The sequence below is a fragment of the Ricinus communis genome, chromosome 6, assembly GCF_019578655.1.
Source record: "Ricinus communis isolate WT05 ecotype wild-type chromosome 6, ASM1957865v1, whole genome shotgun sequence".
NCBI lineage: Eukaryota > Viridiplantae > Streptophyta > Magnoliopsida > Malpighiales > Euphorbiaceae > Ricinus > Ricinus communis.
The window spans coordinates 18,076,955-18,103,648 of record NC_063261.1 but is presented as its reverse complement, the minus strand read 5'-3'; the positions used below and the strand labels follow the sequence as shown (position 1 = coordinate 18,103,648).

General features: G+C 31.7%; 3 protein-coding genes across 13 annotated transcripts; 2 read left to right on the top strand and 1 right to left on the bottom strand.

Moving 5' to 3' along the window:
• The first annotated feature begins 4,169 nt into the window (after nucleotides 1-4,169).
• LOC8266901 (KH domain-containing protein HEN4) lies at nucleotides 4,170-19,724 on the top strand. 11 transcript variants are annotated; one of them, XM_048375543.1, is made up of 8 exons: nucleotides 4,172-5,081; nucleotides 5,562-6,005; nucleotides 6,105-6,380; nucleotides 6,495-6,974; nucleotides 7,058-7,140; nucleotides 8,732-8,843; nucleotides 18,466-18,548; nucleotides 19,592-19,724. In XM_048375543.1, exons 1-7 carry the CDS (start codon nucleotides 4,449-4,451, stop codon nucleotides 18,535-18,537), a joined length of 2,100 nt encoding a protein of 699 aa, XP_048231500.1. In that variant the 5' UTR covers nucleotides 4,172-4,448; the 3' UTR covers nucleotides 18,538-18,548; nucleotides 19,592-19,724. The 11 variants fall into 11 exon arrangements, with proteins under 11 accessions (XP_048231497.1, XP_048231496.1, XP_048231498.1 ...); XM_048375544.1 differs by lacking the exons at nucleotides 18,466-18,548; nucleotides 19,592-19,724 and adding an exon at nucleotides 10,234-10,627 and having other exon boundaries at nucleotides 4,173-5,081; nucleotides 5,562-5,735; nucleotides 5,829-6,005; XM_048375540.1 differs by lacking the exons at nucleotides 18,466-18,548; nucleotides 19,592-19,724 and adding an exon at nucleotides 15,714-15,952 and having other exon boundaries at nucleotides 4,170-5,081.
• LOC8266900 (costars family protein) lies at nucleotides 14,955-18,224 on the bottom strand. Its single transcript, XM_002522642.3, has 2 exons — nucleotides 18,045-18,224; nucleotides 14,955-15,364 (listed from the first exon to the last, which is right to left on the bottom strand). The coding sequence occupies exons 1-2, from the start codon at nucleotides 18,123-18,125 to the stop codon at nucleotides 15,155-15,157; spliced, it is 291 nt and encodes a 96-aa protein (XP_002522688.1). The 5' UTR covers nucleotides 18,126-18,224; the 3' UTR covers nucleotides 14,955-15,154.
• On the top strand, nucleotides 19,353-23,891 carry LOC8266899 (GATA transcription factor 24). The gene is made up of 7 exons (XM_002522641.4): nucleotides 19,353-19,887; nucleotides 21,021-21,104; nucleotides 21,201-21,334; nucleotides 21,733-21,855; nucleotides 22,097-22,202; nucleotides 22,296-22,367; nucleotides 23,424-23,891. Exons 1-7 carry the CDS (start codon nucleotides 19,570-19,572, stop codon nucleotides 23,520-23,522), a joined length of 936 nt encoding a protein of 311 aa, XP_002522687.2. The 5' UTR covers nucleotides 19,353-19,569; the 3' UTR covers nucleotides 23,523-23,891.
• Nucleotides 23,892-26,694: the final 2,803 nt, after the last annotated feature.

Here is a 26,694-nt window from a genome sequence, read left to right as displayed (position 1 = left end):
AGGGAAATGTCGGGAACATGGCATTGGAGAATGGAAGGGATGAAGAAGGCCAGCTGGAAGATTATTTAGCTGCTGAATCATCTGGTATATCAGCTTTGGAGAATGATGAGGTGGCAAAGCATCATTATGTGGCAGCAGGAATTGCAGAGAATGTTCTTGTGCAGTTTGAAGAATAAAGGGCTGGAATTCTGTAATTGAGTCTTTCATTTGTCTTTTAGTCAATATGGAAGGAATAATATTGTCCATGTGTTCTCAAGGTCTGTGGAGGCTGGCACTGAGAAGGGACTAGATTCAAGCACAGGAAAGGGGTTCCCTTTTGCTGCCAGGCTTATTGTACCATCAAACCAGGTTGGTTGTTGTTGGGAAAAAGGAGGCATTATAATTTCAGACATGCATAAGACAATTGGAACTAGCATAAAAAAATCTTAGCTGGTGACCGACTTCCAGAGTGTGCAGCAGAGAATGAACAAATGGTGCAGGAATGGTGCTGGGAGATGCATTTAGGGATACTCTGAGGACTTCAATGAGGGATCCTTTGAGAGATCCATTGGGGGAATAGATTGAGGGATCAGTCAGACATTGGTGGGAATTAATTTGTAAACACAGGAGGCAGCAAGCTATGTTCTTTTCTCTAATCACCATCATGGACTCTAATAGATATCTTGTAGTATTATTTAGTTAAAAGAATATAAATCAGGTATGGATTTTACTTATCTTATATGCATAAAAGTATTAATGGGATGTATATTAAATTAAAATAAATATATAATTAATATATAAAGTTAGATAATAAATCATTAATTATATTGTATAAGACTGTGTACCTTTTAACTAAACTTTTATCACAATGAAATTTTTACTAATATTAAAATTAATTTACTACTTACTAATTACTTATCATATCAAAGTATTTATACACTTAAAAATCTCTTATTTAAAATCTTATGTAATTTTATAAAGTTTACTAATAAAATTTTTCTTTGATAAAAAGAAATATAAATTCTTTAAAGTGAAATATTAGTTATATAAGAAAACCATAGAATGTATATTTTTAATTGGATCTTAAACCAAAATAAAAACATAACACCTATACTATGATTAGACTAATAAAAAAAGTAAAATAACAAGTTAAAAACTATTTGTTTATTTTACAGTAGAACCTCGATAAATTAATATTCGATAAACTAATAACTTTGACTAAATAATAATTTTCTCAGGTTCCGACTTGGGCCAATGAATAAAATAATGATTTTGTTAAATTTATAAGATAATAATTTAAAAAAAAAATTCTTAAGGCCCATTAAAAATATAAAATAATAATTCATTAAATACATATAAAAATTACATATACTGTGTAAATTCATAAAATAAAGCACTTTCTATATAACTTCTACTTTAAATTTTATTCTTTTCTAAAATATGTATATATAGTCAATTGTTTCTTCTTTGCAAGTGAAGTAAATTTAATTTCATCTTTAACTTTTTGCAAAGCGTAGATCACATCTAATATATTTTTCTCATGTTAAAGCAAGTAATTTTTCAAGATCTCCATCGCAAGAAAAGCCTCTTTTGGATAAACATGTGGTAAAACATTATTATCATTTGAATCTTGATCGTCATTAGCAATAATTTCTTCATTTGTTGGTGATTCTATTAAAACTTCATTGTCACTAAGATAATTCAAAATTTGTTTAATGTTTATGGCATTTCTATAGTGCATATTAGAAATAACTTCTTCAAGTCCATGAATCCCTTCAACGTCACTAATTTCTTGTTCTAGAGGCATACATTCCTCGAATTGAATTTTGCAATGTTTGAAACAATTTGCAATAGTTGTTGTCTTCATATCAATATTTCAAGCAGCATTAATAAAATTGATAGCATCTAGCACATTAATTTTTTCAGAATTTATTGCTCCCATCTCATAGCCTTTCAAAATGCTAGAATAAAAATGATGGCGATAATAAACCTTAAGTATTCGAATAATTCCAACATTACATGGTTGAATTTTAGATGTTGTATTTGAAGGTAAAAAGAATAATTCAACATTTTTCAAGCCTTTAATAACCTTGGGATGGGCTGGAAAATTGTCTACGATAAGCAACACATTTCTACTAGTCATTTTATTGTCAAACTAATGAAAAATTCTTGAAGAAGTAATCCAATCATCCATGCCTTTTTGTTGGCTCGATAATGATAATTAAGATTGCCAATATTCATATTTCTAAAGCATCTAGGATTAGCAAACTTAACAATTATCTACAGAGGTACTTTATCTGAATCATCCTCATTGCAAGTAAACAATAATAGTAAGTCTTTCTTTGTTCTTTTTCCGTCTTTCTAATTGCTTTGTAGCTAATGAATGATCAGTTTGCAAAGGATAAAATAATTATATTTTATCCATATTATAAATATCTTTCCAATGAAACTTGTCTAATTTAGCTTGAATTTTAGGTAAAGCATTTTCAATATTCTCCATAATAACTGAACCACTTTTGCCAAACTTTCTATAAGACTTAATTCCATGTCTCGCCTTGAATTGCTCTAGCCAACCACTTCAGAAGTTAAAGTCTGAATCTGCATCACCATACATTTTCTATAGAAACTCTTTTGCTTTAGTTTGAATCATTTTTCCGATCATATTCACTTTCTCTTGATATTGGAGAAACCACTCATATAATACCTTTTTTAATTCAGGATATTTAGCTGGTTTGTGCCTTTTAACATTGCTAATTGTTATCTCTTTTGACAAATATTCTGTTGATATTTTGAGAATATTTGATATTATTCCTTGGCTGAGGGAGAGATCAAACTTTTTTTGAACCCATTGTTGCAAATCTTTTTGACTTGAAGATGGATGCTCATTTTTGTATTCACATAATGCTTTTCACATCTGATCTGTTAGTGTAAATTTTTTTACACCTTTCAAATGAGAAGCCGTGGAGGAGAAAGTATATATGAATTTTTATATTTTGATATATGAAATTAAAGTGCATACTTCTATTTACAAAAAATTTATTGTACACTTGAAACATTTTATATTCTAATGTACGTACATGCATGCATTACATCTTAAACCACATCATTTTCAAATTAACTCTGATACGATGCATCATCGTCCATCATGCATCTAGAATATCAAAGATTATTTCTAATTTTTTTAATTTTTTATTAATTTTATATGAATTTAATAAAAATAATATATAAAATATTAATTGTTCTCTAAAATAATAAATATTAATTTATCGATAAAATAATAACCTCTATAAAAGATAATAATTTTTTCTGATCCCAATATTATTATTTTATAGAGGTTCTATTGTAATTTTATAACAGAAAGATTAAAAGAATTATTAATTAAAATTTATTTATTCGATATAAGTATGCATATCATCTAGAATAATGAATGATTCACTAACTTTATGAATAGAAACTTTTTCAATTTATAGATTTTAAATTGATAGCAAATTATATAAAATAAGCTATATTGAAAGTTTCTTCAGTTTATATATATTTTTATTAAAAATTAGCCACCAAACAAACTATTTCTACTTGTGTATTGTAAGATACAAAAGAAAAAATAAAAAAAAATATGTGCACCATATCTATAAGATAAATATTAACTTACGAGTCTATACAAATATTTAAGAACAATGAGTCATGTTATTATTTATAAAATAAATATATGGTAAAATACTTGAAGAATATACTTTAAAAGAGTAGGTAATTATTAAAATATAAATATTATATGAATTAATAATATAAATATTATGTAATTTTTTCATATTAAAACATTTATTATTTAAACTTAATAGTTATTTTATTTTTTATTATAAATAACTAATAAGTTTAATTTTTTAATATTTATATGGAAGGCAGGTGAATAAGAAATTAGTAGTATAAAATAGCCTTTAGTATTTAAAATTTAAAGTAAAAATAATTATTGCATGCTTAATTCACAATAACACAAATGCTTAAATAGGGTTAGAATTCCTTCCTCTAGCTAAAGTACTCTTTTGTCCCTTTACCAAATATCCTTTTTTCCTCCAATACTCATCCCAGTAACAGAAATCGACCAAAAGAATCACTTGACTGGGAAGTGCTTCAAACAGGTCTACTGGGAAAGCAACGGTATAAAGCAAATGACTCATCATTGGTCCTCATTACCACATCACAGCCGCACACACACCAGGGAAAGAAATAGGCAAATATCAAACGGCCCTGATCTCACTTTAAACCCCATCAACACGGCACCACCAAAGATCCTAGATACATACGTCGCTGCTTACACGACATCGTATCTCTCACGTGCTATCCACCCTGTGCGCATTTTAGCATCACAGCCTCCAAAAACTCCACCTTCCCCTTCCCTTTCTCTCCCACTCGTAGCCCCGCAGAGACGACAAACGGAAAATCAATTCTATCTCTTCGCATAAATTGTCACTATTATGATGGGAAGTAACTTTCTTTATCCACCGTCAAAACGACCAATACAATACAACGCAGCTGGAATGCCCGACCCGAACCCGACAGCGAATGGATTATCCAATAAACGACCTAAACAACCTCCGGCTAATCAAAATGCAGCAGCGCCGTTACCTTTACCGCCAGGACACGTATCGTTCCGATTGCTCTGCCACGCGTCGAGAATCGGTGGGATAATAGGAAAATCAGGAACCATAATCAAGCAGTTACAGCAGCAAAGCGGAGCCAAGATCCGAATAGAAGAGTCTCCGGCAGAGTCATCGGATAGGGTTATAACGGTAATTGCAGAAGGTCAGATTGTTTCCAAAGTAAGGGTTGAGAGTGAAGAAGTTGATGTTTCGAGAGCACAGGAAGGTTTAATTAGGGTTTTTGAGAGGATTTTGGAAGTGGCCGCGGAGAGTGATGGGATAAATGTGGTGGCTGGTGGAGGAGGTGTTGTTTCGTGTAGAATGTTAGCTGGGTCGAAGCAGGCGGGTTCGGTTATTGGGAAAGGAGGGAAAGTTGTTGAGAAGATAAGGAAAGATTGTGGTGTTAAAATCAGGGTTTTGACTGATAAATTGCCCGTTTGTGCCGGACCTAATGAGGAGATGATCGAGGTAATGAAGAAAATTTTCGAATTCAAGTTTTTATTTGATTGACGTGCAATAATTGAAAAAATTGAGTTCTAGTAACTATACACTTTGATATGAAACTTTAACTAGATAGAATTCAATTGAATTGATTTTTTCAGGTAAGGATAAATGGCTTTAATTGGATTGTATTCTTTTTTTTTGGTTTTCTTGGGCAAATTTTGAGGTCTAGCAGTATTGTAGATTAAGTTAATAAACTTTGTGGTGTTGAATTTGTTTTTGGTTCACTTACATAAGTGGCTTTTATTGAATATATATCTTATTAAATCAGTTTGGTGATTGGCATTGAGTTGCATATATAATGAAATTATGTGTTTCTTCCTTCTTCTTTTCAAATGTGGATAGTGGATTAAATTTTTGTTATTTGGGCCAACCTTGTCATGTTTCTCTACTTGTATTTCAGTGATGTATTTACACTTGCTTGTGAAATTGCTTTGATATTTTCAGATTGAGGGCGATATTTTATCTGTAAAGAAAGCACTAATTGCAGTTTCTCGCTGCCTTCAAGATTGTCAACCAGTTGATAAACCAAGGGTGGGTAGCAGCAAATATTTTGAGGCAGTTCCCCAAGAACCTTTGCCTGAAATGCGTGTAGAGATTGCCCCGCAGCGTAATATTATGGTACCAACCATGCAAAATAATGCCGTTAGTTGTGCTCCGGTGCCTCATAATTTTTTGTTAGAGACTGATAGGGTTCCCTCCTTGGACATGAAGTTGTTCCAACAGGAAGTGGTTTTCAAAATTCTTTGTCCCAATGACATGGTTGGGGGTGTTATTGGAAAGGGAGGCACCATTATCAAGGCTCTCCAGAATGAAACGGGCGCTTCTATTACTATAGGAGCTACTATAGCTGAGAGTGATGAACGTCTGATCACTGTTATTGCTTCAGAGGTTTGATGTGCTCTTTTTAGCTTGTTTCATATTTCTATTTGCAATTGTGCTGTGCTGTGAAGTATAAATATGTATTGCATTTGGCATCTTCTCCTGCAGAATCCAGAATCTCGATATTCTGCTGCACAGAAGGCTGTTGTCCTTGTGTTCTCAAGGTCTGTGGAGGCTGGCACTGAGAAGGGACTAGATTCAAGCTCAGGTAAGGGGTTCCCTTTTGCTGCCAGGCTTGTTGTACCATCAAACCAGGTTGGTTGTTTGTTGGGAAAAGGAGGCATTATAATTTCAGACATGCGTAAGACAACTGGGACTAGCATAAAAATCTTAGCTGGTGACCAGCTTCCAAAGTGTGTACCAGAAAATGAACAAGTGGTGCAGGTATCATAGAGCCTCACTGATTTTTTTTCCACTAGTTCACTAAGTACAAATATTGTCTCATGTGGCATGTTCTTTCCTGTCTCTCTTTTACAATTTGGCCTTTATGTTTAACAGATTTCAGGAGATTTCATGAATGTGAAGGACGCAGTGTATCATGTAACTGGCAGACTCCGAGATAACCTGTTCTCCAGTGCACTGAGTACTCCTGTTACAAGGAGCACTACTGTAATAACCGAGGCTAGTCCCTATGGAAGACTGAAGGAGCCATTGAGGGATGCCTTTAAGGAGCCATTGAATACCTTTAGAGAGCCGTTGGGAGATGCATTTAGGGATCCTTTGAGGGCTGCAATGAGGGGTCCTTTGAGGGATGCAAGAAGGGACCCTTTGAGAGATTCTTTTGGGGATACATTGAGGGATCAGTTGAGGGATACATTGAAGGAGCCTCCAAGGGGTCCTGCCCCTTATAATTTGCACCCACCAATTGGTGTTTCTCATAGTTTAAATCGACATAATACGCTTACACAGAGTATGGATCATCTAGGACTTTCCCATAGTTTAGATGGCCCCATCTCACCGAGGTTGTGGGCATCACAGGTAAAAACCCTCTCTCTCTCTGCTGCCAATCAGTAATGGACTTCTAATGTTTGTTTACCACTTATTGATGGGGTCAATTTCAGACAATGGCTGGAATAAATCCGAGGGTTGTCCCAGATGCCAGTAGAGGATTTACTTCATTTAAAGGTGGCTTAGAACTTGGCAGGTCAGTGCCACATTCTACAGCTCAAATATATAATGAATCTAATTGCTATTATTACAACACTATCAAAAACCATCAGAGTTTGTGTAGCAGAATTAATTATTGGCACTGTTGCTCTTATTGTTTAATCAGTCAGGCCTTATACTGTACTGAAGTAGGCTGGGTTATTCTTTTTTTTTTTCCCCTTTATCATATAAGGCTCATTTTTTTCAATTAACTTGGTTAAAATATTTATTTTAAATTAGATTAACACCGGTTCCAACTATAGACCCACAAAATATATATAGATTTTTTTGTAAGTAAATCAACTTACTGAACCCAGTCAGACATAGCCATACCAACCCACAAACTAGTGGGTAATTTCTTTTTTTCCTTTTTGCGAATTTATATTATTAGGGCATCATTGGTAGGAAAAAGTTGTAAACTAAAGATTATCAAGCACTGGCATACAGGCTGTTGTTGGACACAATAAATCTAATGCATCTTTTAATGGTCCAATATTTTGCATTCATTGTTCATATCAGTAGGTGACCGTTAATTTCTAAACACAGAGGCATCAAGATATGTTCTTTCTCTAGTTAGCATGATGGATAATAAATAGAAAGATGACAAGAAGAGATAAAGAATAATTAAAAGAAAAAGATAGAATTGAACAACCATACAAGCATTGTTTACGCATTGCATATGGCTCCACAATGGAATTCACTTTTTACTTACCTTTTCTTATCGAATAGAAACATAGAGTTTATGAGGTTTAAATCAGTAAATGATCCAATAACCACCCTCTCCTTGTCTTTGGAGGAGTTAAAAAACAAAAATAAAATACTATGGTGGTCCCATTGCTTTATTTTATCCGTGATTTAGCAATCCCAAAGTTTTTTTTTTACTTTATATGAAAAATGAATCTTTTTTTGTACTCTTTTATTTTTATAACATAAATAATGTTAAGAACCCTCCGGTGTGAAAACATAAAAATTTGTGATGCTGAAATAGGATCCTGATAGAATAAAATCAGAAATACCCTTAATCTCTCCAAATCCAATTATAGCCCTTTCTCTGTCTGCATACATAGGCGTGCATGTGGAACTGTGTCAATTTTTCTGGCAGTTGCTTTTATTACTCATTCCTATAAAGTAGTTATGTAATTCTTTCTATTCAGTTTTTATTTCTTGCTACTAATGCTTTGCTGTTCTCATCTTCTCATGCATTTATATGATTTCTTACAAAAATACAGCATGGGATTGGTAAACCTGCCAGTATATGTTGATATTCTTGAATGCCATTATTATGGAATTGGTGACTACCCTTCACTTCACCTTTATCTAGAGCAATTTAGAATGGGTGAATTAGGTGAATAAAAAGGTATGGATAAATGCATTTATGTAATAAATAGGAAGCATTAAAGAAATTGCCATGAAAGAACTAGAAATCTGAATTCTTAAAGTATAGAGCTGCACCCAAATCATTTTAATGTGTAGTAATCAAAAAACTGCAATGTCATTTCTAGCATTTGAATATTATCTCCTTGTGTCATCTGAAATAGCCGGTCTCTCGGATTTTACTAGTTGACTGATTCTCTTGTCTGGTTGTGTAGTGGAAGCAAATCTGCTATAGTGACGAACACAACTGTAGAGATTAGAGTTCCTGAAAATGTTATTGGCTCTGTGTATGGGGAGAATGATAGCAATCTTACTCGTTTGAGACAGGTACCTATGTTCTGATTTTCTCTTTGTTTTGCTTCAAATCTTATTCTATTGACCAAGATATTTCAACAAGTTAATCAATATGCATTCATTTGTTTACATGACTAATAATTCAGTTGTGGTTATATGTCAATCTTTGTCTTATTCATTTATTTATGATATGATGTTAAGAATCTCATATAATAAAGCATAGATTTTAGAAGTTGTAACTTCAATTATATTTTAGGACAAAAGGATGTTGATGAATCAGGAATAGCTGAGACATTACTTGCAGACTGTATTTTCCTCATTCCCTGTGGCTAAACTATTCTGGTCCAGGAAACCGAAACTTAGTTTCTATCAAGCTTGCTCTTTTATCAAGCTTGTTCTTTTGGGGTCAAGCCGGGGCTTCCTTTATATAGGCTCCTCTTCCCCTTTTGCTTTTTTTTTTTTTTCTTAATATTATTAATTATAGGATGCTTTTTAGACACAGAGTTGCTTTTGATATTTAAAACTCACAATGCTGGCTACTTTAGAGTTTGCGACACCTTAAATGAATCTAGTTTTAAATATGAAGAAAAAAAGAGACTTATTTTGATGGTTTGAAAAGGTGTTCTACATTAACAATAAAATCAGTGTATCAAATCCTGATTCACTGAAACACATAAATTTTGAAATATAAACTTGAATCATAGTTGCCATTAAAAAAATTAAACTTATAATCTCCATCATTTTTGGCCAAATTGTGATGGTTGTAAAAACACTACATTAATTTGATACCCCTTGGTATATCTACAACCATTAGAAACTTGATCAACAAACACAAAGTCTACAATTTCAATTCTACAATCATCATACAAACAAACCAAACCCACAAATCAATAGAAAATTCTTCTAGGCAGTCCCCAGTTAACTGCTAATCACATCACTGTAATTTCTACAATCATCATACCAAACAAACTTCATATCCACAAATCAATAAAAATCCTTCTACACAAGCCAGTTAACTGCTAATTACGCCAAGCGGGTAAATACATATGCTTGGGATAATAATGAAGAAAAACAGAAAAGGTCAAAGAAAAAATTTGTGCAATCCCAATTCTAAAATATCCTACAAAAAGCAAAATGGAACAAAACTTGGGAACTTTTATCTTAATGTTTTGATAGTGATTGTAACGAAGACATGTACATTCAGGAACTGATTAGCCTAAAATGATAAAATTGAGCATGGAAAATATGTCATCCTGATGAGATGGATTTTTATACTCTATTTAATTTAGTCCTGATTCTTCTTTTAAATACTAATGAAGGCTATAATTAGTCCGAAAACTGTTTCAATCTTGAAGCCATTTTATACAGAATATATTATTCTTAAACTCAACAGTCAGCTCATCATATGATGTTCCTTAATCAGATCTCAGGCGCCAAGGTTATAGTGCATGAACCTCGTCTAGGATCAAGTGACAGGATTATCGTTATATCTGGGACCCCTGATGAAACCCAAGCAGCTCAAAGTCTTCTTCAAGCATTTATCCTCACTGGACAATCATGCTAAAATAAAAATCATGTTAAGTTATGATTTCACAAAGACAACAACTCCAGTTTAGTATTTTGTTTTAGTTGCTTTATTCCTCCACCAAAATGGTGTACGCTAATTTGTACCTACTATTCATGTCAACCCTGTCCCTTCCAACATTGAGATTTAGCCTAATTCATCAATTTCTTAGTGACTGAACATCTCTATTTTCTGGTGCTTGGTGAACATTTTTCATAACTATTTGATGTATCCTAGCTTTGTTTCTGGCCAACTTACTGTTCTCCTAGTTTCCAAAAGCTGCAATATCCAAAAATATGCCTTGTTTCATAATCTTTCTGCACATTTCATTTACCAAACATTGATGTCATACGAATTCACACTCGAATTGGAATGTTAAGGATGCAAAATGAACAAGAAAGAGTGAATATTTTTCTTTCTATAGGTAGCATAATTTGTTGATTCAATATGACAACTCCCTTTCCATTTCTTTCAGTTAAATAAGACATGAGAACCAGAAAGACTAAGGGGAAACCAACGTAATGGGGAAAGAAATACATTTGTATGTGTTATATGTGATATTGTTGCCTAATGCTATGTTTGGTTGAAATCCATTAAAGAATTCATTTGATTTGGGAGAAAGATACGAGGAAAGCAAGTAAAATGGAAATGATAAAGTTGCAATATATACATTAGTGTTATTATATTGATTTATTAATGTGAAATTTATTTAGAAATTCTACCTACTTTATTAGAATTTAGTTTAGCTATAACTAATTCTATACAAATTTAATTATATAGAATTTTAAGTTAACTTTCACTTCATTCAAAGCACATAAACTTTAGATTTATAAATGAATTCCATAAATTTTATGGATTTCAACCAAACAAAATGTAAAACTTAATGATGAAGCCTCTGTTTTACTTTGGCTGAAATCTGTATTAAATTTAAAGAAGGCAAACGGGTAATCAGATGTTATAAGGTTTCTTAAGCGGTTAGTTAAAGAAACCTTTTCGAGGCTTCACATGAAATGTGCTTGCTCCTTTTCAGTTTTAAATATGCACTCTAATCTTTATTTATTTTTTTATTTCTTTTAGTGAAACACTTAGTTCTGGAGAACTATGCTATAAAACCTTTAGTAAACTTGATTCCCTAATGAATTTAACTAAATTTAGTCCATGAATTTGATTCCATTTCTGAGTTTCAAGTTCAGTTGCTCAAATCAAAATTTTGAAGTGCTCTGTTAAGTGATACATGGACTAATGTACTAAATAAGGACACAAGTATTATTCACATCAAACCCTTATGAGATTTCATTACTAACCCAAAATCACACAAAAATGCAATCATACGGTAAATTCTGAACATGATCTGGTGGAGGCAAAACAGCAGTACTTAAATTTATCTGAACCATATTGGTAGCTTTTCCTGGTTGGCAGGTTTTGGCATGAGAATGATTACAGAAGTATTATCAACACCTTGGAGTAGTTTGCAATACTGCTCTTAGAGTGTGTTTGTGTAATTGAATTTCATAAAATTTATGATTCTCATTTTACAAAATTCACATTTGTCACGTTTGGTATGGTTTGACATTCATTCGAAATATGTTTTCAAATTCGGTGGAATTAATTTTACTTTATCCAAATTATATCAATTTTTTTAGCATTTACAAATGAATACAATATTAAGTTAACTCCTTTTTTTAGAGAATGGTTCTCAACACTCTCCTCTCTGTTTCTCTCTTTCCCTCCCCCGTTCACTCACTACTTTTTCTATCTCCTTCCCTCCTTCCTTTCTCTCTCTCTCTCTCTCTCTCTCTCTCTCTCTCTCTCTCTCTCTCTCTACTCCTTTATATTGTATTTAAATTAAAAACAAAAAAATGCTCATTCTTGTGAACCTGGAAAAATGTAAAAAAGAATGTGATGCACATAAAACACATTTTAATAAAGGCAGAATATGGCCCCTCAAACAAGAAGGTAGAATATTGATTTAAGTTGAACGCAATGTCATTTGATTTTTCTATATCTAATAAACCAAAGATGAGAATTTATTTGTAAATGAATTTATTAGAAGTTGATTTGCAAATGAGTTGATTTGTATAATGGACTTGAACCAAACGCAGTATTGGTGTTTCAAATTCCAATTAATCCCTAAAAAGCTTGCATGTATAATCATCTCAATTGCAACCCAAATTGGCCAAAGATATTAGAAAGCAAAACCAAACTAATTTCAAATGGAACTTGAAATATTATCAATGGCAGGAGCATACAAAGAAAATACATCTTGTCTAAGAAAAATAAACATGGTATTGACCATACTAATTATCAAAGGCAGTTCTTAGCTTCTGTTCATGGTTCGTTTATCCATTTGTATACGGACATGTAGCTTTCCTAAGTCAGGATGGATTAAGAATTTACTAGTTAGTGCAGCAAAATTCATGATCGCATGGTCTTGAATTGGTCAAAATGTGACAGAGAAAACCCTTAAGAATCCTAAGAACTGGTGCAAGATCTGAAGATACGAACTGTGCTCAAGGTTAGCACAAATCTACTAAGGACATGGGCATGAGGTCATAACTGTGTAATAAGAGTATTTCCTGATTAGACAACAGTAAGCATAGGGAAAGAGAGTTTGGAGTTCTGGGATTCTGAAGTCTATCAAATTGTCTTTATCCAGCTTTGAAGCAGTTTCTATTTGTCAATGATAGACAACTAACTGTCAGTGAACATAGTTTGCTGGATAAGCTTGTCAGTTAATAAATCTCAGTTCTTTTTATGAATTTATTTTACTTGAGCACCATCAAGTGTGCATATTATAACATAGTTCAGATTGTTAATTAATTTGTAACCATTTCTCTTTATTGATAAAAAACTTGCACAAGTTAGCTGCATGATGATTCTAAAACTCGCAAGAATCAACAAACAAGAGCCACAATATAACCCAAAAAACCACATTGGGATTGAAATGGAAAGAATTAGTTTATAGCAGTTTAAGTCCAACTACTAGTTAACTTGGGTTGACCATTTTGGCCAGTGGTTTAAACCTGAAAGTTAATTCGGTCAGTTGGATTTAGGCTACTGCAATTTGGTATCAGAGCAACTTTGAATCAGGATTGTGCAGAGCTGATAGGCACTTAAGAAAGGGCTCTAACTGCGGAATGAGGTGGAGCAGCCTTGGGTACCAACAAACCACAAGACCTAAAGGTGCGGTCTTGGCTTTAGTTCAATCGCGAAGAAAACCTTGCGAGTTTAAGAGAACGTGATTGTAATATTCCACATTAAGATACAAGACTTGAGGTGCGGTGGATACAAGATCTGAGGTGCAGTCTTGGCCTGAGTTCAGTCGCGATGAGGCTGTCACGAGTTTAAGGGAAGATGATTGTAGTATTTCGAATTAGGATTGAAAAGGAAAAAAAATCGAGTTTGTGATTGTAATATTCCGCATTAGGACTGAAAAGGAAAGGAAATGTGTTTATAATAGTTCAAACACAACTACTAGTTTACTTGTTTGATCCAATGGTTTAGGCTTGAAAGTTAATTAGGTTGGTTTTGGTTATTGTTTTATGGAGCTTCAGAAACTATGTGACAAAGATGTCATGAGCTTAAGGGAAGCTGATTGTAATATTCCGCATTAGGATTGAAAATGAAAGAAAATGAGTTTATAATAATTCAAATCCAACCATCAGCTAACTTGGTTAACCATTTTGGGTCAGTAGTTTAGGCTTGAAAGCTAATTGGGCCAGTCGGATTTGAGTTGGTACTAATATATGGAGTTTCTGAAACTATGATGATCTTGGCAACGTCTTTTATCTTGACGGACATGCTTGGCTCATCAGTATCATATTACTCCCAGCACTGGATTCAAGTTAAGGTACGTATAGAAGTTTTTTCCTCCGAACGAAAGTAATAGCAAGCAAAATCAACAGGCAAAGGGGTTGACAGAGAAAAGTTAAGTTAACCTAAACACTGCTATTACCCTTAGGGGTCGTTTGGTTTGTAAAAAAAGAAGAATGAGAATGAGTGATTCTCATTGTTGGTCATTGATTCATCAAAAATCACTTTAAAATCGGAATGAAATTACCTTATCAATGGGAATCACTCATTCCTCCCTTTTAAGGATTAAAAAGTTCATTTCTATAGGAATCAAGTCAAATCGATTATAAATGGTCAAACCAGTGAAATAATAACTTGTCATTAATATAAATATTACAAACAATAATTATAAATTAAACATTATCTTTTTTTTAACTATAACTAAGTATTACTATTGGTATCAACTGCAAATTAATTCAATTCTGGTTCCATATTGAACCAACAATATTTAAAATATAACCATTTCTGTTTTCATTTCCTATCTTGAACCAACGGGTCCTTAAGGAATTAGGAGAGGGTTGTTTATGACAAACCCAAATCAACTACCCTGCTATGACTTGTGACGCAACTAGTAAGATGGCAATTGATCCATCAAGTTCTTTTTGGTATTTAAATATATGCTTTCCTTTTGTGCTGATTCAAGTGAATGCTGAAGCTTTGAAATTTTTGCAAAGAACAGACTGAAACCCCAAAAATAAGAAACCTAAGAAATTCTGGACAAAAAAAAATTAGAAAAGAGGAAATAAAAATATATTTAAGATACTATTGATCAAGATATCTTGTGTCTTTTCTTTCTTTCCCCACACATGCAGAACTTTAATAAAGCAAACCAAGATACAAAAGGACAAGTTTCCTGTTATGCAGAATATACTATGTTGACCATATTAAGGAGAAAACAAGTTCTGCTGGGCGAAAACTGCAGTCCTTTTTAACTCTTCGCAACTGAGTCAGCTGCTGTTGCGGATGCTGGCTCAGGTGCTGCCTTGAGAATGATTTCCACATTGTCATGCACTCCCTGTAGCAGTAACTCGCCATCATATGTTAAAATCTTCCTCTTTTTTGCTGCTCTTAGTGTTCCTACTAGTGCCTCAAATATGTTTGCACACCTGTCATCGTTAAATAGGACTCCAAATGTTACCTGTAATACATAAGACAAATCTTTGTTAAAATTTAAGGTTAATTCTAGATCTTGACTGTAGGAATAAGGATTCCTGGCTGAAACAGGACTTCGGCGTGAATATTATTAACACATGCAATCTTACATGGTCTATTAATTGCTGTTGCTAAACCAAATGTGCTGAAAAACTTTTTTCCTTTTTTTTGCTTTGTGTAACGTGTTCAGAGTGAACTGTGCTCACACACAGCTCTCAGACTCGCAATTTCTAGTTCCAGTCGGTTAACATTAATTGTATAGTACACAAACACACTCCCAACAGTAATAGTATTGAAACCTTGCATAAGTGATGCTGAAACAGATTCACTTAAAGTTATTAGTAAACTGCCAGAGGCATAGTGGAAAGTGGCTTTTTAATAAGTTTGTAAGAGCTTCCCAAGTAGTACCAGGCTCAATACAAGAAGTGGTAGTAGCAGGCTGAAGAGATTACTGTTTGGATGCAAAGAAATGGCAGGCTTTGTTATTTTCAGTCTCTATGTACTCTGACAAATAGCTGGTTTTGATACAATGTACGTTCTCTGCTGAAAGTATTAATGATGTAAATTTTGTTGATTCCTCCTGTATATATTGTGAGTTACATGGGTCGGTGGTTCAATATTGATATTTTAAACAGAAAACAGAAATTGCCATATTGGCTTGGATAATTTATATGTATCTAAGACCAAATTTAGATGAAATGGCATGTGAAAGCAGATAATCATTGCTTCGACATTGCATAAATCAATGAACAGAAGTTGGGACTTATTAATTTTTCATGGGAAGTTGTTTTTAAGAATTTTGAAATATAACAATAAAATTGCCACTGTGGTTTACTTTTATCATTCCTAATTGCTACAGTTACGTTTCTTCAGAACCAAACAAACAATGAAATTAGAAACCAGACTTGAATTGCTCTTGACCAATGCACATAATCGAGGAACAATTCACTTTCTGGACCTAGACAACATCCTCTAAAATAAAGTATTATGGTTCTAGAAAGCCTTTACGGGGATCAAAGGCTTTCTAAATGAATGATGAAATTGATCAAAGCCTGAACTATATGAAGAATGAACGATTACCATAGAGTCCGCAACAGCAGTTCCATGATAAATAATTGACTAGAAAATTGCCAACCTAACTCCAAGAAGGTGAACATGGCAATATATATTCTAATCATCTCTCATCATGTTCGAAAGTGTTTAGATACCTGAATAAAAAAATTAAAGTAAACTAAGCTTAAAGGCTCCTTATTTGGCAGAAAGGGTAATAAATGATTGAATGGCCAGGCCTCGTCAAGAATTCTTTCATATCATTAATTAATAAAGGGGGGGCGAATCATGAAAAAAAGAAAAGAAAATTGATGTACCCATCTAAGTAATCTACTTGGGAGGCCATTGGAGAAGAACTGCCCGATGGGATTGAGAAAACCTGCCTTACTTTTGGAGCGGTTGTTAAATTCTATCTGTCTAAAAAGAGCTATCAGGACATGGAAATCACCTCTATTCTTTGTCAAATGCATAATGTGAAGGCAAGATTTGTTTAAGTCTACTGTCGTATTGGTGGGGCGAGTTTCACCTGAGAACCCTCAATTTTAATTTGTATTACAGAAATCTATGTAATTCGATTTCATAACACTAAAATCCTTTTACACATGAATCCAATGTTTTTATTATTTTAGGATAGTATGCTCCATGTTATATTTCGGTAGGATTTCTCTCAGAATCAAGCTAAAAGGGTCCTAGTGTTGTTAAAATAGAGATACCAGACTTCTTACGGGATACAATTTGAAATTTGAGGACTATAATAAAAAAGCACGATTAAGAGCATTTGGTGGTTGCGTGCAAAGATAAGAGCACTGCTCCAGTTCTTCCTCTAAAGGAGCCTAAAGAATTGAAATGAAAATTTGTATGCTGGTCTTTCTCCAAATTTTCCTGTCGTTTCCTCATATTCAAGTTCTAGCAATAACAGCAACTCCTACTGACTTAACCACAAAAAGTACCTACAAACTGCTTATTAGCAACTAAAATATAGCTTCAATTAAAAGCTGGAGCTCCTGAGATAATTTGTTGCAAAAGATTGGTAAGTAATCATGCTGTGGAACTCTTGTGTTCATTATAATTTTCAATTAGAGGTTTGGTGTAGTTGCTCTCGGCCTTGCTTTATTTGTACAATCAAAACAATTTGAGAACATATATGAACTATGGATGCAGAAAATTTGTAACTGAGACAATGGGTAATAGTTGAATGGAAAATGATAATGTAAGTAGTAATTCTAGTACATGTATTTATCCCGTTAATCCCATTTTGGTTTTTGATATACAGGCTATATAGCACAGATCTCCAAACAAATTAACAAAATTCTGAGATCAAAATTTGCATAACCAGTAAAAAAGATCCAAGCTTTTCCAAATCTAATCACCAAAGAACTGAAAAATTCTGCACTTTTAGATATAAACATGGACGAAAAAGAGAACCCAAATAAAAAATGACGAAGGAAAGTTCAGATTTAACTACCAGTTCTCGGCTAAATATCACAAAATCAGGAATGTATTGCAGATCCACCATTGTTAGATACTAGATAGATTCCCAATTAAATCTGAACCCAAGACATCAAACTAATATCTTGTTCATTATAGCAATTTAGAAAAGAGAAAAAGAGATTTACCTTGTAGGAACCATCAGGTTGGATCTTGCCAATTCTCTGGATCTCTTCTCTGAGTCTCTCAACCTCTTCTTCTACATTCATGGTTTCACCTTCTTTCTTTTCAGATAATATCTTTCTCCCAAGCTTTTGTCTTGTGGTCTTGTTTTGCTAAGTTCCTACACGTCTTATATTTTATTGTACAATTTATTTATAGAACAAAAATTTAAATATTTTCTTCTCAAAAAACAAATTATATATTTCTCTTTACAAATTTTTAATTGTAATTGATTTTTTCTTTTTACTATGTAAAAGTAAGAGTTTTGGGGACGATATTAATGTTGATTATCTCCACAAGAGAATATTAATGTTAATTATGGTCAAATTAGAGAAAAGAAATGTCCCTAAATGCTAAATTAGTAATGCATATACTTGATTATTACAGGTTCAGTTGAGCACAGAGAGTTGCTCTGAGCAAAGCATGAACATAATTAGTTGGAAGGAAATCAGAAGATGATGAATTGAAAGGTATATTAATTGTATAAATTGTTAATATTATCTACAAGTACTATAGTTTATTTAAAAATATAATTAAAAGTCAAATGCAAGGCCAACCACTTGCACTTATAATTCTCTTTTTTAAAAAATGCAACAACTAAAAATAAAAAATTAATTAAAATTAATACTTTCTTGTAAAAATTTTAAAAATCTCAAATTTAATTTTTCTTTTTCCTCCATCATATATCAATATTATTTATAAAACTATAAAAATTATTACTTTTTTATTGTATCTTCTCTGGTTGTATAAATAATTTATAAATTAGATTTTGAGGAATAATATTTTTAAAAAAACTGTTATAAATATAAATAAGAAATGTTATTAGCCATATATATATATATTTGTTATCTAGCTAATCCTCTTCTCCCACAATTCAGATAAAAATTTCAAATACAATGCAACCTCTAATAACCATTCCTTTTTTTCTCATTTTTCTTCAATGTAATTTAATAATCTCCATCCACTTTCTACCTTGTCCCCTAAAATTACGGCACTCTTGTCCTATCCCAAGTCCTACTGGCCACCACCGCTAAACTAAAGCCAGTGGCAATAATCGTAGATAACCCCATAACCAAGGTCCTTTCTCCATCCCTCATCGTCGTCCTTTTTCACCGCCGCTTCTTCTTCATTTTTATTGTTCTGTTCTCTCTTTTTTGACCCTTCAAAGAAAACCTCTCAAATTTATTGCCTTTTTTTTTCTTCATCTCTCTGCGTTCTACACTTGAAAAACCAGAATATTTATTATTATAACTAACTAATAGTAAAGGGTATTGTTCATTTTAGTCTTCTGTTGAATAGATTTTATTGGGTTATTGTTAATTCTTTTAGGTTTTTATTTTCTTTATTTGGGAAGTTAAAAGACTGTGATTTTGTATACTGGGTAGTTTTTAATTTACGTTCTTTGTTTGTTTTGTTCTGTTATAAAGATTTTTAATTACCTTTTTTGGGCAATTCTCATTTATTGGCTTTTTGTTAAAAATGTATTGAAAAATGCCAAATTCAAATATACAAGGGTCGCTGTATACTACTGGAGAGCCAATGAATATACATAATACCCATTTGGAAGAAGAAGAAGAAGAAGAAGATGAAGATATAGGTGGAGGTGGTGAGGAGTCTATAGATAATCCTAACAATCACTATGAAAATGGCGGTGGAAGTGTTGTTGGTGGTGTGGAGGGTGATGCAATTCAGGTTACTGGCGACCCTGATTATCCTTTGGTGGCTGTATATGGTGGTGGCAGTTCTGACCAGCTTACTCTCTCTTTCCAGGGTGAGGTTTATGTATTTGATGCTGTTTCCCCTGATAAGGTGAGTGTGTTTGTGTCAATTGTGTTTTCTGCTTTGCTGCTGATTTAGCTGAAAGTAATGAATTTTATATAGGGGTTATTTAGTTTTCTGAATTATGTTGGGCTTATTTGGTTTCATCTCATGCTTATTGGGTTGATGCTTGGATTCTTATTTTGAGTTTGATGTGGGTCAAATTCTTATGGTGTTTTTGTATAGCGCATGGTAATGGTATATTGTTTTTGCTTTGAAGTTTGTTCTTACATATTTTGGTTAATCTGCAACCTTTTGGTGTCTAGTGTGGTGAATCATAGGGATGCTGTTTTATGTGTTGATACTTGCTTGGTAGAAGCAGGCTGCATTTCAAAGTTGGGTTTGGGTTGAATTGCTTTATTAAGAAATGGTTGATCCAATTCTGTGACTTTTGGTGGTCTGTTGTTTTCAAGACATGTCTTTTGCTTATAGGGTTGTACTTCTTTGCAAGGAAGAAACTGAAGGAGGATTTGACTTATCCTTTCTTTTGTGATGAATTTCTTTATCATGCTGCATTTTGTATTTCAATGATTTCTTTGAAAAGTTCAAATTTTCCCACCTAGGAATTGGTTCAAATTTCTGTGATGTTTGTGATAAAATTCAAGTGTTCGATGATGCTTAACTTTATGCTGTCTGGCTGGTTGTTCAAACTCTTGATACCTTTTGGCTTCATGTGTAACTACTAGACAGTTTGGTTTTTCAACATTTTGTTTTATTTTCACTAACAGTGCTGTATTCCTGATCTTGCCTTTATTTTAACTGGGAACGATAATTTTATGTGTTAGCTTTATAATTGCAATGCAGTATGTAACATAGGATTCATTTTCCTTCAAGCTTTTTCTATGTGTTGGAAAAAGTCGTGCTGGTGTTATGAGATTTTAAGGAGTCACGTGATGTTTAAATGTATTTTGTAAATCAAACTGAGACATGTCATAATTATTAAATGATGAAGATATTAAGTGTAATTCACTCGTTAATATTTTATGTGGCATTTTCATTTTCTGATTATGGAATTGCACTGATATTTATTTCCTTTCATCTGTCTAAAATCGGATCTGATTTCTTGTAGATTTGTCTTTCTCAATAAATCACATAAATAATATTGGGTTTTATGGTTTCCATAGGTGCAGGCTGTGCTGTTACTTTTAGGTGGGTATGAAATTCCTTCTGGCATTCCTACCACGGAGACGGTCTCCCTTAACCAGAGGGTATGTTGTAATGTGTTTATGCGGCTGCATTTTTGTCAAGTTTTTTTTTTTTTTTTGCTGTTTCTTTACATTTCTTGCTTTAACCACATCTCATAGGGATCCACTGACTTGTCTGGAAGATCAACCCAACCTCACAGAGCGGCTTCTTTACGCCGGTTCAGGGAGAAGAGAAAAGAGCGTTGTTTTGATAAGAAAATCCGTTACACTGTTCGGAAAGAAGTTGCACTTAGGTATTCCAAATTTGCATTTGCATTTGCATGTCTTTCTGTATAAATGATAGAGGCTTGTTTGTTCTAATGCATTTATGCTGGATTATCCTTCGTATGGATGTGAGGCTCTGTTTTATGTATGGAACTTATGATTAGTCGAAGTTAAAATGGTATGCGTGGATAATTTCAACTTTTTATTACTGTGCCTATAAAAAAATACAGACCAATAGGCTTTCTCTTCCTTTTCCATTTTTCTCCTAAAAGCAAAGTTTAGAATAAAATACCACAATCTGCTTTGATAGATTATAATTTATAAGAAATATAGTGGTTTTCTTTTCTTTTTATCTATCAATTCACTGGCTTTTCCCTTCTGCCGGTCACTATGACTTTCTTGTTATTTGATGTGTGGATATTGCCAGGATGCAGCGTAAGAAGGGACAATTTACTTCATCCAAGAATAGTTCTGATGAAATGGGCTCCGGTTCTTCTCTCTGGAGTGGACCACAGGGTTCTGGACAAGATGAGAGCTTGATGGAAACTTCGTGAGTGTCAATTTTGTTTCTTTAATCAACATAGAATATATTATTTTTTTGGCCTTTCTCTTCCAATTTATAGTATTATCCATTACTGTTTTCTAAGGTGGCATGGTAATGCTACAAAATTATGATCCTATTGGATTGGTGATGTATCATTAATCTTGTCTTGCAAAATTACTTATGTTTCTCATTCTGACAGAATTGGCTGTTATCTTTCTTCTTATAAGACTTATGCTTCTTTATGCAGATGTACTCACTGTGGAATTAGTTCGAAGTCAACTCCAATGATGCGTCGGGGACCAGCTGGTCCAAGAACCCTTTGTAATGCATGTGGGCTCAAGTGGGCTAATAAGGTTTAGTTGTGGATTTAATGTCTCTTCTGCGTTAATTATGCAAGGGTCAGTTTCTATTCCAATCATCTCATTAGGAAGGATTAACTGTTGCAGGGAATCTTAAGAGACCTTTCAAAGATGCCAAGTGCTGGAATTCAAGGTCCTCCTGCAAAGCCAATGGAACAGGTACACCTTGTTGATGAATATGAATGTTATTCTTTTTCTTTTATGAAATTTCTGAGTTAACAAATAGATATTTCAGTTCCTTTAGTCTTATTTCTATAATGATACGAGGCCTTCTTTAATTCCTATTTTGGAAACTAGATGGAAGATCATTGTAGTATACAAGTACACATTTGCAATTGAGCAACAAATATAGCAGACACGAGCTCTAAATGCTGTTGAGTGTCTCTCACCTCCGGATTTACTAAGTGACCAGTCCATCTGATTTATATACCTATATATTTCTTCTCTCTGCCAGATAACTTTCTTTATTATCCTTTATAATACTGTTGAATTATAAGTGTGGATATTGAAATCGGACAGTGATGATATCCTTTCTATGACTGGAAAATCCAACTATCCTAGAATCTTTTGACAACACCAAATTGTCTTCATTTGAGCAATTTGTTGGGATCTACACCTTCCTATTTCTTTTTTGTTGCTATCCATGGCTTCTCTTCATCCTCACCCGTCATACATGGCTCCTTGCTAACACATGAGTATAGCTTTGCCTTTATCTCAATGCCAGGCTTAGTCTTCCAGAACTATCCTTCAATTCTTTCATTGGTGTAAAAATGGTATAACTATAATTCTTCAGAGAGAGAGAGAGAGAGTGGATGGTCGTGTAAAAGCAGGTTGGCCATCAAGTAATCAACTGATATAAAATCAGATAAATGACACTTGGCTGAGGAGCTTCAGATTTGCAATGATGTGCTTCTTATCATCCTATGTGAGGAATTTGTCCTTTCCATCAGTGATTCTTGACTGCAGCTTTACACTGAAACAGAAATTTTATTTGCAGGTTTAATTAAACCAATTATAAACCTGGAACTATTGTTTGTTTCCAATGCAAAACTTAGCAGGTCTATAGTGCTTTAATTTTTTGCTCTGTGGGGTAGAGATATACAATGTTTAACTGAAGTGGAATATTTGTTCCTTTTTCTTTTCTGTTCTATGTTGCTTAGTTACCACCAACATATTCCACGTCACTCATATATGACTAATTTCCTTCCATTGCAGGGCGAAGGTGAAGCTAATAACACTGCTGTTGTAACTGCGGGAGGAGAGAGACTCTCAACTTCCAACGGCGATAACTTAGCTTTGACAGCTGAAACATGAAGCCTTAGTTCCTTCCTCAGCAGTAAGCCCCATTTGATGTTGGAAAGCATATCCTGCACAGATTAACTTGCTTAAGGTGGATCGATGCTTCGTACGCAACAAACTGCAAGCACCATTCGGCATTAAACTGATACGAAGCAGATTTACTACCTGTTTAACAGCTGTTGTGCTTTGTTCCAACCAACTGTACATATAATTCAGACTGTTTCTGTCTAAGTATATATATATATATATAAAATGCTGTTATGAAACAGCAGAACACATAAGTTTTCAAGTTTGAAGATCAGATCTTGCAGTGTCATGTTACTTTGTTTCTCTTCTAACTATTCAAGCTGAAGACAAGTAGCAGAACTCTTGTTATTTTTTTCTCATGCTTGCAGGATTGTGTATTTCTTTGCAATTTGGATGCATTTTACAGGCTATCAAGAGAATTTTATAAACAATTATTTTACAAATTAGTAATCTATATAAATGTTAATAATATTATCTCCCTTAATTTTTCTTTGGTTACACAATTTTGTAGTATGGAAAGTTACATTTTAAAGCTTTGTTTGGTAATCTTGTATGGTATTTTTGAAAATCAAGTTTGAGAAGAGATAGTATCTAAAAATTCAAAAAGAAAATAACTTTTACTAAATTAAAAAGATTAAATTCATTTAATATTTAATTATAAACATATTCAATGTTTTTTCTAAGCTTATATTATATAATATTAATACTTCAATTCTCTTATTCGAAAATTATATCAAATCATTTTAAATTTTGACTCTTTCCACAATAGTTGTTTTTTTTTTTTTTTTAAATAAAAATGTTGTGGGAGTCAACCGTGGCAGCGGTTTTTATTCATTTAATTCATTATTGTCAATTTAATATATAAAGAATATCTTTATTTTCTTAATTCTGTTTAATTTTTCAATGAATTAGTCAACTACTTACACATTATACAAACGGTTGCTATTAATTTAATTTTTAAGACAACAGCTCAATTCTCTTATTTAATAAATCTGAATATATGTTATAAATTAATAAATGATGTAATTGATAATATTAGAATCAAATTCAATATTTTAAGAGTCTTTTCTAATAGAATGCTTTAATATAATAATTAATAATATTTATTACAATTTATACAAAAGTATTAAAAATAATAAATATTTTAAATGTATATGAATATTTTAAAGATTGATATATATAGTTTTAGTTTTTTATGTAATTCTTTTTTGATATATAGTGTTATAGTTTTTCTAATTTATTTATTTAGAGTTTTATTGAATAGAACTTTTGTGAGCGATAAAATATAATTTTAAGAATTTTAACGTAATTTTATATCTAAAATTCATATACCTAAAATTTAATTGAATTGGAATAGATTCTTACTATTTCATCTACACACTCTTGAATTATAATATTTTAATAAACAGTTATTATTTAATATAAATAAAAATATTTACATTGCAATTTGGCATTTTTCATGTTATTGGTGAATGTTGCAACATTTTCTAAATTCTTTAAATGAATTGTGTTTGTTTATTTTAGGAGATAATTTTATTTTTCTTATTTTTGAATGAGATGATAAAAAACATAATACGCAAAGGTGGAATCACGTGACACGTGTCCTTTGGAATCACGTGACACGTGTCCTTTGGTCACGTGATTCTTCTCCATCTGATATCATATTTAACTCTTCAGGAAATCAAAAATTGAAACACATAATTAAATTTCACTATCTAAATTCTCAAGTATTCTAAAATGCTTTATAATTCATACAATTAGAAACATATTTTATAAATAATCTGGCATATAACATATTTACATATGTGTTTATATTTTTATAAATAATTTTTTTATTATTTCTTTTATTTTTGATATATAAAAAATATAATAATTTATAAAATTTTATATTGCTTAAGTTATATTTTTATTTAAGTTATTATACTAATATATTCTTAATATGTTACTTCTGTAATAAAATTAAATAATAACAGTGACTCGTATGTAATTAGTACGATGGTTGAGAAGTTAATTTTTAATGAAAATAATAATTCTTAATTATAGAAAATGACATTTATATTTTTAATATAAATTTTTAAATAGAATAATACACTACATAATAAATTAATAATTTTAATTGTATTTCTTATTAAATTGTTATTATATAATTATTTTTAATTTAATTATATTATTATATTATATTATAATCAATGCTCTTAAAAGTCATTTTTCTTAATTTTATCATAACAAAAATTTATTTTTAAAAGTGTTTAACTGATATTTTCACATATTTTATGAAATTTAATAATTTTGCTGGTTTATCATAAAACTAACGTTCCATCATTTATAATATATCAGTTATATTTTTAGTTTTAATTCATTATTTATATTTCAATTAATAGATTTTATTTATAATTAGTAATAATTTTAATTTAAAAAATTATAATTTTAAGTCAAAAAACAATAATAACAGTAATGATAATAGAAATATTATGTAATAAATTAATTCTTTAAAGGTAACAAAAATCAAGATACATGCATAATATTTTTAAAAGCAAATCAAGCATATTAAAAATAAAATATAGAAAATAACAACTTAGCATTGCATTTTCTAAGTAAATGTCAAAATATTTTATTTTGAGAACTTTCACATAAATTCTAAGATAAATTACTATTAAATATTCTGAAAGAGAAATTAATAAGCTAGCAACCTAATTAATTTCTTTGATAATATAATATTTGAGATATTTATTTTCTAGAATTAGAATTATTATCTAACTAGAAATTAAGTTATTAATTAATATAACATATTATTATTTTAAAATAATAATTATTTAGTTAAAATATTAATTATATCTAATTAGAAATATAAATAAAAAATTAAAAGAAAAATCTATATAAATTTACCGCATATCTATTAAAAAATAAATATAAATATTAAAATAAAGATAAATACACATACAAAATTTCATATAATAAAAAAATTATAAATCTCAAAATTATATATATATATATATATATATATATATATATTATAGATTAATATTATAAAAATTAATAAAGATATTCATAATCTTTTTGCACAATATTTTTTATAAAATATGGAATTTAAGAAATAGAATATCTAATAAAACTCTGAAAAAGGCAGTTATTAAATAAAAAAAGAATAAAGAACCTATTA

What these genes read in the sequence shown, in the direction of transcription:
- LOC8266899 (XM_002522641.4), top strand. Translation starts at nt 19,570, where the DNA reads ATGCCAAATTCAAATATACAAGGGTCGCTGTATACTACTGGAGAGCCA. An exon ending in CGGAAAGAAGTTGCACTTAG is followed by an intron (nt 21,335 to 21,732) that starts GTATTCCAAATT and finishes GGATATTGCCAG; the next exon opens with GATGCAGCGTAAGAAGGGAC. An exon ending in GAGAGCTTGATGGAAACTTC is followed by an intron (nt 21,856 to 22,096) that starts GTGAGTGTCAAT and finishes TTCTTTATGCAG; the next exon opens with ATGTACTCACTGTGGAATTA.
- LOC8266901 (XM_048375538.1), top strand. Translation starts at nt 4,449, where the DNA reads ATGATGGGAAGTAACTTTCTTTATCCACCGTCAAAACGACCAATACAA. An exon ending in TCACTGTTATTGCTTCAGAG is followed by an intron (nt 6,006 to 6,104) that starts GTTTGATGTGCT and finishes CTTCTCCTGCAG; the next exon opens with AATCCAGAATCTCGATATTC. An exon ending in CGAGGTTGTGGGCATCACAG is followed by an intron (nt 6,975 to 7,057) that starts GTAAAAACCCTC and finishes GGTCAATTTCAG; the next exon opens with ACAATGGCTGGAATAAATCC.
- LOC8266900 (XM_002522642.3), bottom strand. Translation starts at nt 18,125, where the DNA reads ATGAATGTAGAAGAAGAGGTTGAGAGACTCAGAGAAGAGATCCAGAGA. An exon ending in AACCTGATGGTTCCTACAAG is followed by an intron (nt 15,365 to 18,044) that starts GTAAATCTCTTT and finishes TATGTATTACAG; the next exon opens with GTAACATTTGGAGTCCTATT.